The sequence below is a fragment of the Aphelocoma coerulescens genome, chromosome 1 (genome assembly GCF_041296385.1).
Source record: "Aphelocoma coerulescens isolate FSJ_1873_10779 chromosome 1, UR_Acoe_1.0, whole genome shotgun sequence".
NCBI classification, from domain to species: Eukaryota; Metazoa; Chordata; class Aves; order Passeriformes; family Corvidae; genus Aphelocoma; species Aphelocoma coerulescens.
This window is the reverse complement of record NC_091013.1, coordinates 35,148,995-35,166,158: the sequence shown is the minus strand read 5'-3', so window position 1 is coordinate 35,166,158 and position 17,164 is coordinate 35,148,995. Positions and strand designations below refer to the sequence as shown.

General features: G+C 38.8%; 1 protein-coding gene across 6 annotated transcripts; it reads right to left on the bottom strand.

Annotated features, from left to right (window-relative positions):
• Positions 1 to 584: 584 nt before the first annotated feature.
• On the bottom strand, positions 585 to 16,325 carry LOC138106387 (granulocyte-macrophage colony-stimulating factor receptor subunit alpha-like). Of its 6 annotated transcripts, none has more exons than XM_069006926.1 (13): positions 15,961 to 16,321; positions 12,992 to 13,161; positions 11,909 to 12,026; positions 11,601 to 11,737; positions 10,517 to 10,637; positions 9,091 to 9,220; positions 8,824 to 8,999; positions 7,864 to 8,003; positions 6,126 to 6,158; positions 5,102 to 5,231; positions 4,379 to 4,472; positions 3,667 to 3,748; positions 585 to 979 (listed from the first exon to the last, which is right to left on the bottom strand). In XM_069006926.1, exons 3-13 carry the CDS (start codon positions 11,994 to 11,996, stop codon positions 917 to 919), a joined length of 1,194 nt encoding a protein of 397 aa, XP_068863027.1. In that variant the 5' UTR covers positions 11,997 to 12,026; positions 12,992 to 13,161; positions 15,961 to 16,321; the 3' UTR covers positions 585 to 916. The 6 variants fall into 6 exon arrangements, with proteins under 6 accessions (XP_068863027.1, XP_068863020.1, XP_068863035.1 ...); XM_069006919.1 differs by having other exon boundaries at positions 11,909 to 12,006; positions 15,961 to 16,319; XM_069006934.1 differs by having other exon boundaries at positions 11,909 to 12,006; positions 15,990 to 16,319.
• Between the last annotated feature and the right edge of the window lie 839 nt (positions 16,326 to 17,164).

Below are 17,164 nucleotides of genomic sequence, written 5' to 3'. Positions count from 1 at the left end.
TCCAGCATTTGTAAAAGAGGAAAGCATCCAGCATTTGTAAAAGAAAATACTGGCATCTAAAGCCTATATTATTTCTAAAAGGCATTGGAAATAGCATTTACACCCTTTGAAGGGAATAACTAAAATACATTTGTGGGGAAATTTTACATTTAAAATCAGCTATTAAATTTTATTTCAATTCTCACAACTGTTAGACTTGATTTTTTTAAAGGCTTTAGATGCTATCTGTGTGAATCAGGTACATACTAAAACTGCACAGGATCACAGGTGCCTGTGTTTGTAGTGGCAGTACTGAGCTCGTGAAATGGCTGACTGAGAGACCAGTATTAATAGTTATAATTGACAAGTAAAATTTTATTTTCCATTTTTGTCTTGCATAAGGTTAATTGCATATATTGGGATAGTTTGGTGTTGCTGGTTGGAACATGAAAGCAAATTTAAACACATTCTAAATAGCTAGTTTCTGCTTTAGAAAATAACTGGACATACAAATATTACGGAAATATTCCTGTGTCATTGTACAGAAGCCCTGACAGCCTACAGGTAATCATTATAATGAGAGTAAAGAAACTTTATAGCAATCATAACAAGATTATAGCAATCATGACAGCTTTATTCTGAATAAGAGGCAGGCCTTGTTTCACATTGTGAAGAACCTCCTAGCAAGGCTTAAGCACGTCTTCAAAGTAGGTGCTTGCAGAAAATCTTAGCTGCCAGGCATTGTGGGTTTGAACAAAGGGAAAAGAACAAGTTTCAGTGGTTTGTTTTTTTACCTGCTCCATTTTAAGTGGATTTTAAGGGGACAAACAAGTTTTATAGGTGATTATATTCTTTTATAGGCTGGTTTGAAGTACTTGTCAGCAGGATCCATAATTTTGTTTCATTTTGGGGAATCAGGTGTTTTTGGAAAGTTGGATCATTCTTCAACTGTAGTTATTTCCTCAGTATGACTTTTTGTTGGTAGATTTACATATCCTGTCTAAAGAGAAAGAAAATTCTGCACCATGTGGTAAGCTACAAGTTGCTGTTGGTATCATTCTGAGCATTAGTTTCAGCAGTACTAAAGGCGTCTTGTCTTGCTCTTTAATACTTCAGAAATGATTGCAAAGCAGGAAAAAACAGTTTTAAGGTAAGTTAAGGAATTGTTCAGTATGCATAATCAGTACTAGCTGTCAGCAGGAGGAAGAACAGGAGTTGGTTTAGATGCTGGACAACCTTAGCTGAGACAATAGAAGGAATTTATTCAGTCAGTATTGCCTGAATTTTCCATATGTAAGGATTGGCTAGACGTGTAGGTAAAATATTTTGGTTGCTATCACACATTTTTACATTGGCTAACCTGGAGTACTAGGAGAATGCATGCTTCTAGGTGAGATCAAAGTACTCACAGAGCCCTTGGAGTTTAAGTATTGAGGGAAGATAATAAAAAAAAAGGAGGGATCGTACTGGGGGCAAGGAGGAAAGGTTAAAAAAACAAGCCTGCTGTCATACTGAGGTTATGTTGCAGAGCATCAAACCAAGATGTCTTGGGGACTTCTTTTCTAGGAAATCTGAAGAATGGGTAAAGCACTGCAGGGCTTTGTGGTCATGGTGTTTTGTGCTGCTTTACTGTTCTCCAAGGATAATGTACGAAGAGTGTGTCTTGCAAGTTCTTGGAATATATTTAACTCCAGGCAAGAGGCGATAAAACTTGGTGAGGAAAGCGTATGGGGAGAGAATGACTAGAAAGTCATTGGTCTGTAGTAAGATGAGTAAAATAAAATGGATTCGAGGAGTGCAAGCTGTCTGATGGATTGAGTGATTTGGTTGGTAGGATCTTAAAGCAAATAAAATGGGCAGTTCTTTAACATGAGTGTTTTAAGGATGCAGTGCAGGAAGTTAGGGGTTTTTAAATCATGAGCTTTTTCAGTGGTCTGGGGAAAAATATTGTGTAACAGGAGAAAAAATGAGAAAATGTGAAAGGTTGTTTAGTAAATAGACGCAAAATGAGGAAACGAAAGCTTTAAAAGGGTGTGATTAGCAAAGGACATTGCCGGTTTCAAAACAGCTCATAAATCCATTAGCACTAAGTGTCAGGGAGAGTGTTTGGTATTCAGTGGAGGAGAGCTTTTGAAAATGTACTTTTTGTACTTCATTATTACTTTGAAGAATTACAGCATTCAGTCAGTGTTAAAGGTTTTGGAGAGAAGAGGTAAAATAAAATTAGATTTTAAGAGTAGATCAAACTGTTTAAACATGTCAGAACCATGTGAATTACCTTCACAGTGCCTGTTGGCAGGTATGAGGCAACGTGAGGGCTTCACTTAACTCTGGCAACTGCTGCTGCTACATTGCTCCCTGCATGGAAGTGGCTGTGCCACAGTTTACAGACCACATCCACAAAGGCCTCTGGGTTGTAGTGGAGTGGTTTGAATGTGTTTGGTAGTATATGCACAGGAATTTGGAAGCCTCTCAACTCTAGGAAAAGCAAGCAATCAGTATGCAATTTTCCAAAAACTGCTTGTTACTTTCCTAGCTATTATTATTTAATATGATGAACTGTGGACTGCTGCTGCTCTGTAGCCTTAGCTCTGGCAGCCTGGTAGGAAGTGAGTAAACCTATCCAAGTTACATTCCTACCTGCTTTCTGTGAAGCCAAAGGTGGTAGGACCAAAGACAAATGAATCAGGACAACAAGCTGGTATATAGTTACCAAAACTAGAGAGTTTTAGTAGTCAGAGCTTTGGGGATTCTTTGTAAACAATTAAAGGAAAATTTATGTGTCACTTTTGGACCCCTCATTGGAATGTGTGGTGTTGCCCACTGAATTGTAGGCAATTAATGACTGACCTGTTTTACTGACTTCAAGTATGTCTTTGCTTTAGCCAGCTGAGAGAAAGCATCCCCTCACTATGCAGTCACCATACAAAGCACTGCTCAAATGGACGGATTTGAGAAGCATGAGTGGTTTGAAGCCTGGTTGTCATGATGTGTGCAGAAAGACAGGAAGAGTTACTTGCTGTTGACAGTGTGCAGGTGTGTAAGATACTGTAAACAGGAAAGGAATAAGGGTAAAAAGCAACGGATTTTAAGTGCATTAAACCAGGCTACTAAAAAGGCTTTTTAAAAGTAAGGCTAATTAAACATGCAGAATAGGCTGCACAGAGATGCTACAGTATATTGATCAAATGCAAGTTGCACAAAACACTGAAATTGCTAATCCTGTGTTGAAGCAAGAGGAAGGTTAGTTTAACTGTCAAGTCCTTCCAGCCACGTTGATTTGCATTCAGTGTGACAGCATTTTTACATGGGTATAGGTCAGGCTTATGAAATATATATTCACGTTATATTATGACCATTGCTGTTTGAAAATGCTAATGGAAAATGCTTGCTCAATTAGGTTATTTTTAAAGTAGGAACAGCAGTCTTGGAAAGCTGGTACACACAGAAATTACCTGTCTCAGTAGAAGTGAAAACTCTGGTCTTAAAATACCTCTGCAAATACCCCCAGGGAAACCATTTGTTTTAACATTGGCATAGAGCATTTCAGGTTTCAAAGCAGCATAGCTTCCATGACAGAAATTAGTTTTGGACCAAATGTAACATTTTTATAAGTCAGTTATTCTAGTCTTTGGCCTGTTGTGGTTTGTAGTTAAAAAATTTGACTGAATTGAAAAGAAGGCATACCTGGATATCTTCATCAGTTAATACATTAAATTTGTCTCTTGGTTGTGGTATGGGAGGAAATAGGCTCTTGTAACTGCAATACCTATGGGTAGAAAATGAGATTGTGGAGAAATTGAAAATACTGCTAATATAACTTACACAAACATTTTTAAGGACATTTTTTACTTTCAAGATTGAACATCTATTTCTCTACAAATTAAATGAGAAGTAAAATATTTTGAGGGGGGTAACTGGTGGGTAACTATTATTACACTTATCGTTAGGGTTACTAAAATTTATGTTGTGGTTAGAATCACAGTAAATATGTTATTAGTCAGTGACTTTGAATAAATCACGTGACATAACTTTCACCACTGAGTGAGGAGTTTCATCAAAATAAGTATATGTTAATTTGGATTCCTTCTTGTCTGGTACTGTACACAGCCAATGGCTTCAAAGCAACCTGGATGTTAAATGCTTAAAAGTAAGAACAGAAAAGCTTTTTTAGGTTCTGGTAGAATCCATCACTTAATAACTTCAGCATCCATTCCCCCTTTTTCCCTTAGTGATTTTGCATGCCAAAGGGCCATCCCCAGCAATCCTAGTGGTAATAGTTCATGACATTAATAATCAGATTATTTAAATTAGCAGGTAGGAAACTAGGAGGCTGGAGGAATGTGTTTCATAGATAATACTCTATCAGTAGTATCTACAGAAAAAAAGGTTGATTTACCTCTTGAAAAGACAATACTGGAGAAGTGTAATTGAGATTGTTCCAAGTGCAATCAGAAATAAAATGACGAAAATAAAGTAATCTTTCCCTTGACCTGAAACATCCGAGAAATATCTTAGCATGGCAAAAAACTGCCTTTGTGACTGTATGATGTAATGAATGCAAATTTCACGAAATTTTTTGAATGTCCCAAAGGACTTCAACTTGACTTATAGAGCTTTGTCAAAAAATGCAGATAGATTTGATACATTTTAAGCCTTTTCAAATGTTTAAAATTTAGAGAATTTAAAAAAAATATTTCAAAATTTAAAAAAGTTTTTTAAAATTCTGGAAAAGGAGAAGAATAAACAGAGTCACAGAACAATTAACAGAGCAAAATTAGTGGAAAGGGTGAAAAGAAAGATGCAGAAGGAAGGGGATGATATTCATGGTAAAAACTTAGAGAACTGAGAGCAGACTCGTCAGACCAAAGACAAGAGTGGGTCTGGCTTGGTCTGTTTCTGTAGCCCTAGCATTTGAGTAACTGCTGCCTTCACAATCCCAGCTAATCAAAGGCTCCCTTGCCAGAGAATTGGAGCTTCTCCTCCATGTTAATAAAATCCACCCAGTTCCTTCCATGTAATTGGGTAAAAATTAAGATTTTATTAATTTTTGTGAATTTGAGGAAGAAAGGAAAGCAAACATGGTAATGCTGAAAAAAAAAATAGTATTTTGTAGTCTTACCAAACTCAATGGGTTCACTCCATTCTCCCCAATTTGAGCTTACGAGACAGTTTGCTCCACGTGCTCTGATTTTCAGAATGTATCTTTTTTTCTCATTGTAATTTTGGAATTCATATCTGTCATTCCTTACCTAAAAGCAAAGTTATCAGACTGCATTTCACCTCATAGGCAAATACTAACAAAATTTATGGGTTAATTTCCTGATACAGTTTCTATTAAAAAAAAATATGATTTTTTTTTTTTTTTAATGTATGTACTAGTTAAAAGTTTATCCTGCCATTGAAACTTTATGGTTTTTGAAGGTTAAAAAAATTTTGATATTTATTTGGTCTTTCAATTATTTTATTATGCTTTATGGACACTTTTTTTTTGGTGTCCTTTTTTTTTGGATCCTAAAGAAATCTGAGAGACACAAAGCAGAAACTGGAGAAGTACCCTGTAAACTCCCCTTGCAACCTTCATGGGGATTAAACAGGCATGGATGGTGTCTGTCTTTGCTGAAAAGATTTCGTGTTCTTGAGACAATACAATAACAGATATGTAATGTTTGGCCTCATGATGCTTTATACAAAGTCTGGAATCTATCAAGCCCTTCCAAGGCTGAGAGGACTGCTCATTTGTTGGGGGAAGACTCAGAGTATGTATTAACTTCCCCAAGTTTTGAAGATTGTTGTACTCCCTTTGTCTAGCTCTCCTGAGCTGCAGTGGTATTATTCCACCAATGTGAAAGAGTGTTTCAGGTTCTTAGTAAGCAAAATGCCACATCTGTTGGGAGCGAAATCTATTTGTGCAATAGATGGAATGCATGAAGCTTTGTGAAAGGCATGGAAAATTCTGCCTACCCAATCCAAAAAGGATGCATTAAGTTTACACTTAAAGATATCACAGGAAAATATTTTTCTGAATTCTCATTGCTACCTTGATACAAAACCTGTAGTTCTAGAAGTAAGTGTTATTTTCTGTAATGGTATTTATGTGCTTAAGTAGGCAAAAGCACAATTTTGTATGTGACAAGAATGCTTACATGAGAAAGCTTTTTCTCTTCTTTGGGCTCATCCTGCAAAACAAAGACAAATCTTCATTTCTGTTATTTTCTCATCAAATAATCAAACATTTTTCTCTCTTTTGTTCCCATTTTCTTGCTTTTGAAGACCATAAATTATTTTAAACTGAAAAATCAATCGGATTTTATTCTCCAGTAATGTCCCAGAATAACAGCACTTTGTATTCAGAGTTTTGTCTTCCTACATTTCCTTTTAGAAAAGGAAGAAAACATTAATTATTTATCAGTAGGTGTGAGAAGCTGTATTTGTCACTAAGGGTATTTTTATATACACTATGCATTCTCATCCATATCCAAATTACTCAAGCAATCACATCATTCTACAAACATGGCAGATCTGGAAGCTGTGATTTCACAGTAGTTTGACAACCTGGGGCAGAAAATTGATGTGAATAGCAAATTTACTCTCCTTCCAGTCACAGTCTTTGTTAGACATCTGACTTTTCCATGCTCAGTGGCTTTCTGTGAAGAGCTACTTACACATCCTATGCAATAAAAATTTAATTAACTGGAATCAAACATTGACCTGGATCAAAGAACCTGAAAATTTTGAAGAAAAGGATAGGTTCAAAAATGAGTGAACAGATTCAACAGCAGTGAATTTAGCAACGATCTCAGCATTTAAAAGCTGAGGTCCTGGAAACATCTTTCACAAGTAGTATCAGGAGAATAGCCAGCATCATGGAAAGTCAGAAAGGTATAACTGGAAGGAATTTCTCATTACGGAAAACACACCCACAGTGTGTCTTGCACTATAAACCAGACTAGTATTTCCCCATCACTCATTGTCAGCTGAGTGCTTTCAGCTTAGGACCTGGTGGAAGTCATCAGCCTGTGCTGTGAATGAGCAGGGTGTTAACAAGTTGCTTAAACTTTAGATATGTAGTGCTGTTTTAGCTGTCTTACCTCTGTTGGCCCCTCCTGAAAGGTGTGAGTTCTATCTGCCATCTCCATGTTGGTACCTCTGGTACCCTCAGCCCCTCAAGGGCCATGAGGCACCTACTGCTCCACAGCAGGGAGCCCTAACGAGCACTGACTCTTAGGAGATAGTCATGCTTCTTTGCAGACACCTACATTAAGGTGTCTCAGTCTAGGAGATTAATTTCTTACCCAAATGTAGAAATCTACACTGAACCCCACCCATTCTGACTGTGGCACAAGAAAGAAGAATTAACATGCATTTCTTTCAAATAAATGTTTTGATAATATTGCTATGTTGTGATCTATATCTTTATATAAAACTTTCTAAGTATTTCACCCAAGATCTTACTGTCAAATTATACAAACCAGCTAGAAAGCTGCATGTACTGCAATTGCTCCTTGAAATAGCTACCAAGGTAGATACAATTAATGCATGAAAGGTAAAAAATCCAGATAGTCCAAACAGCCTGCAAGCCGTTGGTCTTGTTTTTAATAAACAAATGAGACTTAATGATGTGTTGCTTTATTACAGTTGTATATTTATGTTTAACCCTTAGCTGATCTTTCCTGATCTTGTGTCTGAGGAACTGCTACCATGGTAAGTTTCTGAGCTGCAGAAGTTCATGAGAGGTGGAATGTGAGACAGCAGAGCTGGAGCAGAAGGACGCCACAGCTTATGAGAGACAAGTTAATAAATGAAGGAATCAGAAATTTACACATTATAGATATACATAAGCATAGGTACAGTACCAAAGAAAAACCAATAAATTGTTTTTACCTTATTTTGTATGCTAATTTCATACTGGAAACACTTTGCTTTTTCTACATGACTTGTAAGGGGTGGATGCCATGTAATTATGCAACCTATTGAATCTCTGGTACAATGGGCAGTGACATTTAATGGAGCAGTGAGTATTTCTGGGGAAAAAAATGGAATAATTAATACAGGCATGGTCAGTAATTGGCTACAACTCATACCTTCTCAGCAAAATGCATGTGAAGGTGAGGCAGCTGGTGTACAACTGTGCTGCTGATGCTAACTAAAGTTATCTGGTAAACAGTTTTTGGACATCTGAAGTAAATGCAGTTCATGGAAAAAAAGGTATGAAAGATTTAGTGTAATTCAGTAGTTCAATCAGCAGAGTGCCATTTTCTTCTACATCTGTTTTCCAACTTCATGTTGGCAATGCAAGTTTCCATAGGAAAAAGGAAGGAAGTTTTTATATATGTGCTATTATTCATGATGCATTAAAGGCATCTGAATTGGAGTGCCTATAATATAGTTGACTCTGTGTGACCTGATTTCTCTTGGAGCTTAAACACCTAGCTCACAGAGGTACCCACATATTTGACTAACACATTCCTAATTTGCAAGTTGAACCCTCACTCTGGTTTTAGGACACGTAGCTCTTGTGGCTGCCAGGTGTGAGATTAAGGGATGGTAAAGTAAGCCCTTAAGAAAGGTGGCCTTGAAAATCTAACTGTTGTGTTTCATTACTTGGAATCCATGACTACGTCCACATCACTCCTCTGAGCAGTTTTTTCAGGCTGCCTCTGCCTTTGCTTGTTTTAGTCAAGTTTTGGAACTATATTCTGTCAGCTGTTGGGAGCAAAGTCTGCCCTGCAGTGCAGGATCCTGCAATGGCTACAGGCTTTGTTTTAATCTTCTTTTCAGAGAAAAATTCCCCACTTCCTTGTTTTATCAAACAGTAATAAAATAAAATGTTCAGTTACTTACCAATTTTATATAGGTCAATGTACTCATCATAGAACTGGATCAGGGAGTCTTTGCTAGACCCATTCACCAGGAAGTAAGCTTTTTCAGTCCCTATGCTCACATTTTGGAAGATGCATCCCGTATTTCTGCAATTTTCATCTTTAATGTAAAGCTCACATTCCATCTCCTCTCCATCTCTGCATACAGCAAAGTATTCTAGTTAAACATGGGCACTGGGATGTGGTGAATGAGAATTCAGAATTCCCTGGCTCAAGCAGATTTACTTACCTTGAATTCTGCCAGTAGAGAAAATACTGTGTATCTGCTGGAGCATGCCTTCCTGCCTGCCAAGTGCAGTTCATGAGGAAAATGTTATAAATCACACAGGAGAAGTTTTCAATGGCCGACCCATTCATGCCTGCAAACACAGGAATATCCATGATGAGGAAAAATCATGTGACTCCTTCAAGCTGGAGGATCATGGCACACACTTAGGTATGTTAGACACCTGCAAGCTCAGCTGGTTATTGCTTGGGTTAGGAATGACTACTGAGAGAAAACTACTCTCACTCCATTTTAACTGCCTCTGAACTGTGAAACCTGTCAGTAAGTGAAGCATTCCACATGTAAAGGAAGGCACATTGTCTTTTAACACCGTCCATGCTGCTACATAGAGAAGTATTTCTCCTTTTGCAATTCATGCCCAGGAATCCACACCAGAAGTGTTTACGCAGAGAAAAAAAAAGCTGAGACTTTTAAAAGTAAGGATGGACTTTTTCCTGCTGTCTAATCAAGCAGGCTCCTCCTTAGATCTTTCCACCGTCATGTGGGTGGCAGTGACTTGTTCTTTTGCTTTTCTGGAGCACACTGAAATGGGAACCTCATCTCTTTGGAAGGTCCCTCATGGTTATGCTGTGCAGGCATGTTCAGCCTCCTGTCTTCTCCTTCAACCAATTTTCTGCTCCTTTCTGCGTTATGTCCTAAATTCGGTGGAAGAGTGGAGACTTCCTCTGCTACTGACTCCAGCCCTTCCAGTGCCCAGTAAAGAGGGCAACCTTATGGAAGAGCAGGGCAATCCTATGGGGCACCTGCACACCTGGAATGTAGGGCCAGCTGGGGAGGAACACCAAAGTCCTGGCTTGTATTTTGAGGGTCACCATGAGTGTTTCCTCTGTCAAGTCTAGAGGAAGAGATGAGCAGTGAGCATTTTCTCTGCTCAGATATGAGCAAGCTGATAATCCATCACCTTTGTCCTGTCTGAAATACCACAGCTACACACAGCTGCAGCAGCACTGGTGGCTGGGGAATTTTAGTAGAGAACTCTGAGCTGACAAGGGAGGGAAAAATGGGTCACAATAAACTCACCAACAGCCCAGAAGAACATTTGATAAAACAAATAAGTACGAATATCTTAATTTGTAAAAGCCAGAACAGTTATTTGAATCCACACTTAAACCACTGTAATTTACTGGCATTTTGGAGCCTTATTATTAAAGAGAATAACGCAATTATAGATACATTTGTAGTAATACATCTCTTGCAGAGTGTTGGAGAAATTTATTACAGAGCAAATAATTTTAACAGATCTGAAAAAAAAAAGATTTTAATAGAAAATATAGCAGTTATCTACTGTGTAAGTAATTGTTTTCAAAGGCAATATTTACTTTCAAAAATTTTAAAATGGAGAAAACCTTAGCCAGACCATATACATTACCTCCAGGGAGAAAGGTGCATTGTTTTGAGATGTTTGTGTTTGGCACTTCAATGGTAAAGAATACCCCTTTGTGCAGAGGAAAGTACAATTCCACTGGAAAGCTGCATAGTGGACTATTCACCTGAAAAGAGAACGTGGTTATTTTATTTCTCTGCTTTTCCTTTCTGATGTTAGATAAGGCTAGCTATGGAAGTGCAACTCAGGAATGTAATTCCATGTCTAAGTATGTTTTTTGCTCAAGAGCTAGCTCTCTCCTTTAGCACTTGAGGCTGATACAGAATGGAACTGAGGGACCAAAAGCATAACTGCACAAAAAGCTTTGCAGCTCAGGAGTTGGATGCTACGCTAGTGTGCAATAATTTCAGGAGTCTAATAGTACCCCAGTGGCATAACAGAAGATGGCTAATAGAGGAGCCACAAAGGAATTAAATCAAAGGATTAAGCAAAATAAAAGTCCTCATATGACCTGCCCAGGTGTTAAAAAGGTGTCTATGGTGTTATATTTATAATCTTCAATAAAGATGTGATTTATTTTTTAATATCTATTTCTAAGGCACCTGCTTTGCTAGGCTAAATAAGCCATCTCTCTCTCTGTCAAGCTTCCTGTTTTTTTCTTTGGATAATGTGGGTTTATAACACAACCTGTGCTACAGGCATGATCCCGTTTACTGGGAAACAAGTGAAGAACTTCAGATAACAAAAATCCATGGCAGTTTGTGGATTTCTTTTTTTTTTTGAGGGGTCTCTTGCTCTGTCTCTTCAAAGTCTCTAGAAGTCTCACTTAGCCTGAACTGCACCTGTGGTCAATCATGAGTAGGGATGTAGCTGCTGAAAAAAGGGACCGTGAGACTATCTCTTCCTTTCTGCTTTGGTGCCAGAATTTCAGTTCTTTAGTATTCCTAGGATGCTCCTTTAGCAGTAAATGCACCCTGGCATTGCTGATGGCTTTCCACTGCCTCTGAGAGATCAAGCTGTAGACTGCAAATGGCCACATGTCAGATGTTATCTGCAACATTCATTTTTTTCAAAGTAAGTGAAACTGATAAAAGGTATGATTATTTATCCCAGTGAATAGCAAGTTTACCTCTTCCCCTCTATCTTCCATGTCTGTGTTCATGATGGTACATTTGTACTTAGAGAAATTCCTGCTGCTCTCCCAGGACAGTTCCATTCTTCTCCAGTCCACATTCACATTTGTAATAGGTGATTCCCATGTGTCTGCTGAAAGTGTTGCAGCATAAGTTCAATAAGGATATGCTATTGCTTTTGTTGAATGCAGAGGATAGTATTTGTTAGGTTTAAGATGGCAATAGCCAGTTTCATTGCAAATATCTCTGATAAACGAAGAGTTAAACTTTGTTTCTCAGATTATATCTGCAAAAACATACTTACACTCCATACACTGGATGTCAGCATGCAAGGGATGAAATAGCATCATATACCACCAAATCATGCAAATGAGTCCAAGAGTAACAAACATATTTCCTTATCTGGAAAGAGATAATGAAGCCTTCAGAAAGAAAAAGAAAAAGGGAAAACAAAAAAAAAAAAAAAAAAGTAAAGAAAAATCATGATAATGTGTATTTTGGTTATGAAAACCTTAATTTTTAAAAAGTATTCCTTAGAAAAGCCATGCAGAGGGTGTGCTCAGGATGTCTGTCAGGCACCTCTTCTTTGAAAGAGCTGAATGATACTGCCTGTAACAAAGTAGTTTGAGATAAAGAGGCCGCAGACTTTCATGATGATAAATACACTCACTATATCCAGGGCAGACACCATGACTTAGCATTACTCTTTTCCCATGTATCTTTCCTAACTATACCATCAGAAAGTCAGGTTTTCTTGCTTTCTGATCCTGTGAACATCTCAATGCTGTGCTTTGTATTAGCAGCTAGAATGGTGTTACACCAGTGTTTTGGCTGTTGCTGAGCAGTGCTGGCACAGCATCAGGGTTGTGTCTCCAACCCCATCCCACCAGCTCTGCAGAGGCCAGTAGGATGGGGGTGAGCCTGAGGCTGGGAGGGAGCATGGCCAGGACAGCTGACCCCAGCCGATAGGGATATTCCGTATCACATGGCATCGTGCTCAGCAATAAAACCTGGGAGAACGAAGGATTGGGGCAGGATGAGGCATTCATCATCCAGGCTTTTGACTTTCAAAGCAACTGCTGTGTGTACTGAGGCCCCCCAACGGGGAGTGGGTGGATATTGTCTGCTGAAGGGAAGTAGAGAATAAAGAAGAGGGGGAGTGAGAGAGCAGCTGGTGGCCTGCCAAGGTCAGGGCACCACAGTATTTTTTCCTGTTTGCTATCACAAGTGGTTCTCCACTTTTCAAACTTTTCCCACTGTTCTTAGAGGTTTGCATCCACCCAGAATAGTCTACTTCAAATTTATGTTTGCTGCAGTATCAGAAACCAAGGAGTCAGATGTTATGGATCACTGTAGGCAATTTAATTTACTAAGGAAGTGTGAGTACCTGCAAAGGGCAACTCCACATTCATTCATGTGGTATGGAGGTCTGAGCAAAGCTAGTCGAACACTGGCATCAGCTCTTGTCAAACACTTCTCATCTTATGTACCATTCTCCTTTTCTCAGAGGAGGTTAAAATCCAGGAAGATATTTCCCTATTCCCAGCATTTTTTTTCCTACATGAAGAAACAACTCTGGTTAAATTTTTGTTTGTTTTAGCATTGCCTAGTACTGCAACTTCATAGTAGCAATTTTCTTGATTAAAGGTAGTACTAAGGATAATTCTAAACCAAATTAAATTCTTACAAATTCAGGAAAAAGAGAAACATAGTAATATTTTGTTACTAGTCTGCCTCTCTATATTAATTTTTGTGGTCTGTTTTCAAACTGATTCCACTTGTGGTGAAAGCAAAAACCCATCCTGATGTTCCAAGCAAGTCATCCTGTAGTCTTGAATATTTCCAGAAGGCATTTCACATTTCCTGGAAATTGGCTTGATATGACATATAGATCGTGGTTGCCAGGATTCAAGCCAGGCCAGGACACCATGCTGGGGTTGCAATAGAAACAGACTCTTCACTGTAACCTGCTTATCTCTTGCACCATCCATATTTTTATATCATCATACTGCAGTAAGGATGTGGCCAGGGCTTCTGGGGAGTGATACTGAAGAATCTCAAGTACAAACAGTATGGAGGACTGACCATGAAATCCTCTGTGAGATACTGGTCTCGATTAGCTAGTTTCAAAAAGTTATTTCCACTTTCCCATGCTCTCAAGAACCTCCCCAGTAATGCACGTGAGAACCTCCAGACCTGTTGTCCTTCTAGTCAACCTCTTAATCATATTTTTCTCCATTTTGGCCCTTCTGTTCAGTCACTCAGCATTTTCCCCTCCCTTTCCTCATCCTATGTTCCTTTTCTAGGCATTTGTTTTCCTATTCTCTGGCAACTGTCTGCTCACCTTTCCTTTATTTCCTTTGTTTCATTCTTCTTGACATCTCCCTCTCTCTTTTCTGATTACTCCTGTGCTTTCAAAATCTCCCTCAGGTTTCCTACATGACTGCAGCCCCCTATTGCAAGTACTCTTCATGCTTTCTCATGGAAATACCCATCTGGGACACAGCCATAGGAATCGTCTGCAGCCCTGTCTGCTTAGAGAAGTGTTTGCTGGCACACTCTGGACATTTCACTGGACCTGCAGTGGAAAGAGCTGTAAGCATTCACTTTCCTCGTAAGAAATGCCCATTCCAGCTGAATGCCCCAACACATCACCAGGTCCTCTGTTTTTTTCTCTGCCTGCAGGCAGGATAAGAGATGTAGGAACTGTGGTGAGCCCTAAGCCATTTAGCTGAGCAATCCAGACCTTCTGCAGAGTGGCCTAGCAAGTGGCTCCAGCACCGTATACTTAGGAATTTTCTGCCTCCAGGACCTCCACCCTCTTCCAGACTGGTCTTCTGCAGACAGGTGTGGTAAAGCTCTCTCTGGTCTGAAGACACCTCAGTATTGAAGGTGCCAGAAGGAACACTTATTTCAAAATGATTGCGATTGTTATTTGGAGGATCAGACCAGAAGAACTGTACATATTCTGCTGTAAGCAGTATTTCCTCGTATTTCATCAAAATAGGAGGTAAAATGGAATCTATTAGAATGAAAATGACCAAACTGGATGATTTTTTCTGCTTTGCTTCTTTCTTTTTTCTCCCCTGGCCAGCCCCACAGATGTGTGTCTACCCTGCTACATAGGGGAGGGCCCCGGGGGGGAACTCAAGCACCCGGTTTTCCCACTCCTCAGCTCTTAGCTCACTCCCTAGATCTCTCCAGGACAGTTTGTTATAAACCCAATCTATCCACCTTATCAATGTGTCAGAAGTAAAATAGTCAGGTAGTCTATAGTAGTTTTTACAGAAATCATGTACAAAATACTGACTTAAGCACTATCAATTCTTACCCTCTCAATCTACTGTCTTTGCTCTTAGGCTGTGAATGTGGGTTGGTACCAGAAAATGTCCCCTGAGACCACTGACTTATCTGCTTGAGTGTCTCTGGGAAAATTACTCCTGCCCATGACACACTTCCAGAAATGAAACTTTGTATTTTACTTGCAGTGCAATGTGAGCACAAACTGATAATTATACATTACAGAGCTAAGGAGAATATGATAAACTTGCTAAGCCTTCCTGGAATCATTGAAATAGGAATAGAAACCTTACAATGCATACCAAGCAATGAAATATTACTATCAAATCACTGCCTAAATACAACTATTTCAGTTTTTAGTTCAGTATTCTGATTTCTGTAGATGATACAAAACTGGGAGGAGTGGGTGATATACAACTGTTTTGCTCAGAGGGACCTGGATAATTTGGAGAAATGGGGTGACAAGAATCTCTTTAAATTCAGCAAAGGAAGGTGCTGAGTCCTGCATGTGCGGAGGAACAACCCCTGGCACCAGCAGAGGCTGGACAAAGCCCTGAGCAACCTGCTGTAGCTGACCCTGCTCTGAGCAAGGGTTGGGATAGGACAATTTCTAGAATTGCCTTCCAGCCTCAACCATCCCATGATCTTGTGATTCACTTTTTTTTTTTTTTCCCCCAAGAAGTAGAAATCCACATTTTTCTGGTTAAAGTAATTTATAGAAAGTGTAAAGAGAATAGCATTTCTTTCAGTTATTGAAAAATAGATGTCAGAAAAAATATCAAATAGTGCAACAGATAGCATAGACATTTCATAGCCTTTCCTGGATCTTGCAGAAATCTTTAGAAATTTTGTAAATACACATTTCTACTTTTAATCAATTAGGCTAAAGAATCCTCAAAATTTTCTCTGGAATTCCTCAAACACTAAGGAAGCTGATCCAGATTTTGTACATGTTCAAGTATGACTGTACCTAACTCAATCCTTGGCAAACATTTGCGTCTTGTAAAAAATCTTCTGTGGCACAAGAAAATCAACACACAACATAGAGAGACATACCTCCTCTTGAAACAACTCTCCTCATTTACCTTGTTTGATTTCGGTCTGCAAGCAGCAACGTGTAGTTGTAGTCACATGCAGAAATCAGTAAGTGTTTTGCTCTGCCAGTTAGCTCTATTTTTTTACTGCATGACAGTATTAAGTAACAAATGCTGCAAGTTAGAAAGCTGCTCAGTTTATCATTTCCCTTACTGCTTTTGAGCTTCCTTAAATTTCCTGATTGGCAGATGTTAACAACTTCACATGAAGTGATCATGCAACTAACCCTTCCTTCCTGTTATGTCAGATGAACTAAGCATTTTTAGTCACAATATGCAAACACATTACCCAAAAAATACATGAATACTCAGTGGAGTCACAGTATATGAATATGCTCATAGAAATACCACCTCTATAAATAAACAGATTTTCATAAATAATATGTTCTGGAAATAAAAGCAGTGTTGTGTGACTAGTCCATGTTTAAAGTGACTGCCTGTATATGTTGGTTATGGCCCCTGCACAAGCCCAGGTTCTCCTTTGAGGAAGATCAATCCTTAGCATGTATATACAAACAGCCAAGAAATTTCTGTCTTGCATATTTGCAGGCAAAGAAATGCCAAGGAAAATGCCAGACCCAAATTTCTGAACTTTCTCACTGCCCAGCTGTGGGTTGTTTTTGTTTGGTTCATCTTAGGCTACAGCATCATAAATTAGGGGCAAAACTGTCTGACTGCATAAATTAAAAGAAAATATCCCAAACGTTTACTGAATAAGATAATGTCACATGCACAAAAATCTTTGTAGTTATATAAATATGAGAGCCTAATCCATATTGTTTGCTTTAACTTCCAGCAACTTCAGAAGTGGCTCTGGGTTATGCTGAGTGTCAGCCACTTCCCCATTTGTTTACATGATATCTGACATGCAGTTACATAATCTTCATGTAATGGATTTTTTTTTTGTTTCCTGCTGTTCTTGGATGCTTGTAGCAAGCCAAATTTCTGTTAACCCCTACCTTCCACTCCCAACATGGGCACAATAGCAGGAAAGCGAAGAATTCCCTAGGCTTCTTAGGAGTGAGGGAGGATCCTTAGTAGTTAGTCTGTTAAAGGAAGAACTTTATTCCTACCCTTATTCTTACCCTGCTATCATTGAACCAAAATTGTAGGGTAGATTTGGGGTTTTTTTGCTAGTGTATGTGCTCAGATCCACCAACAGCAAC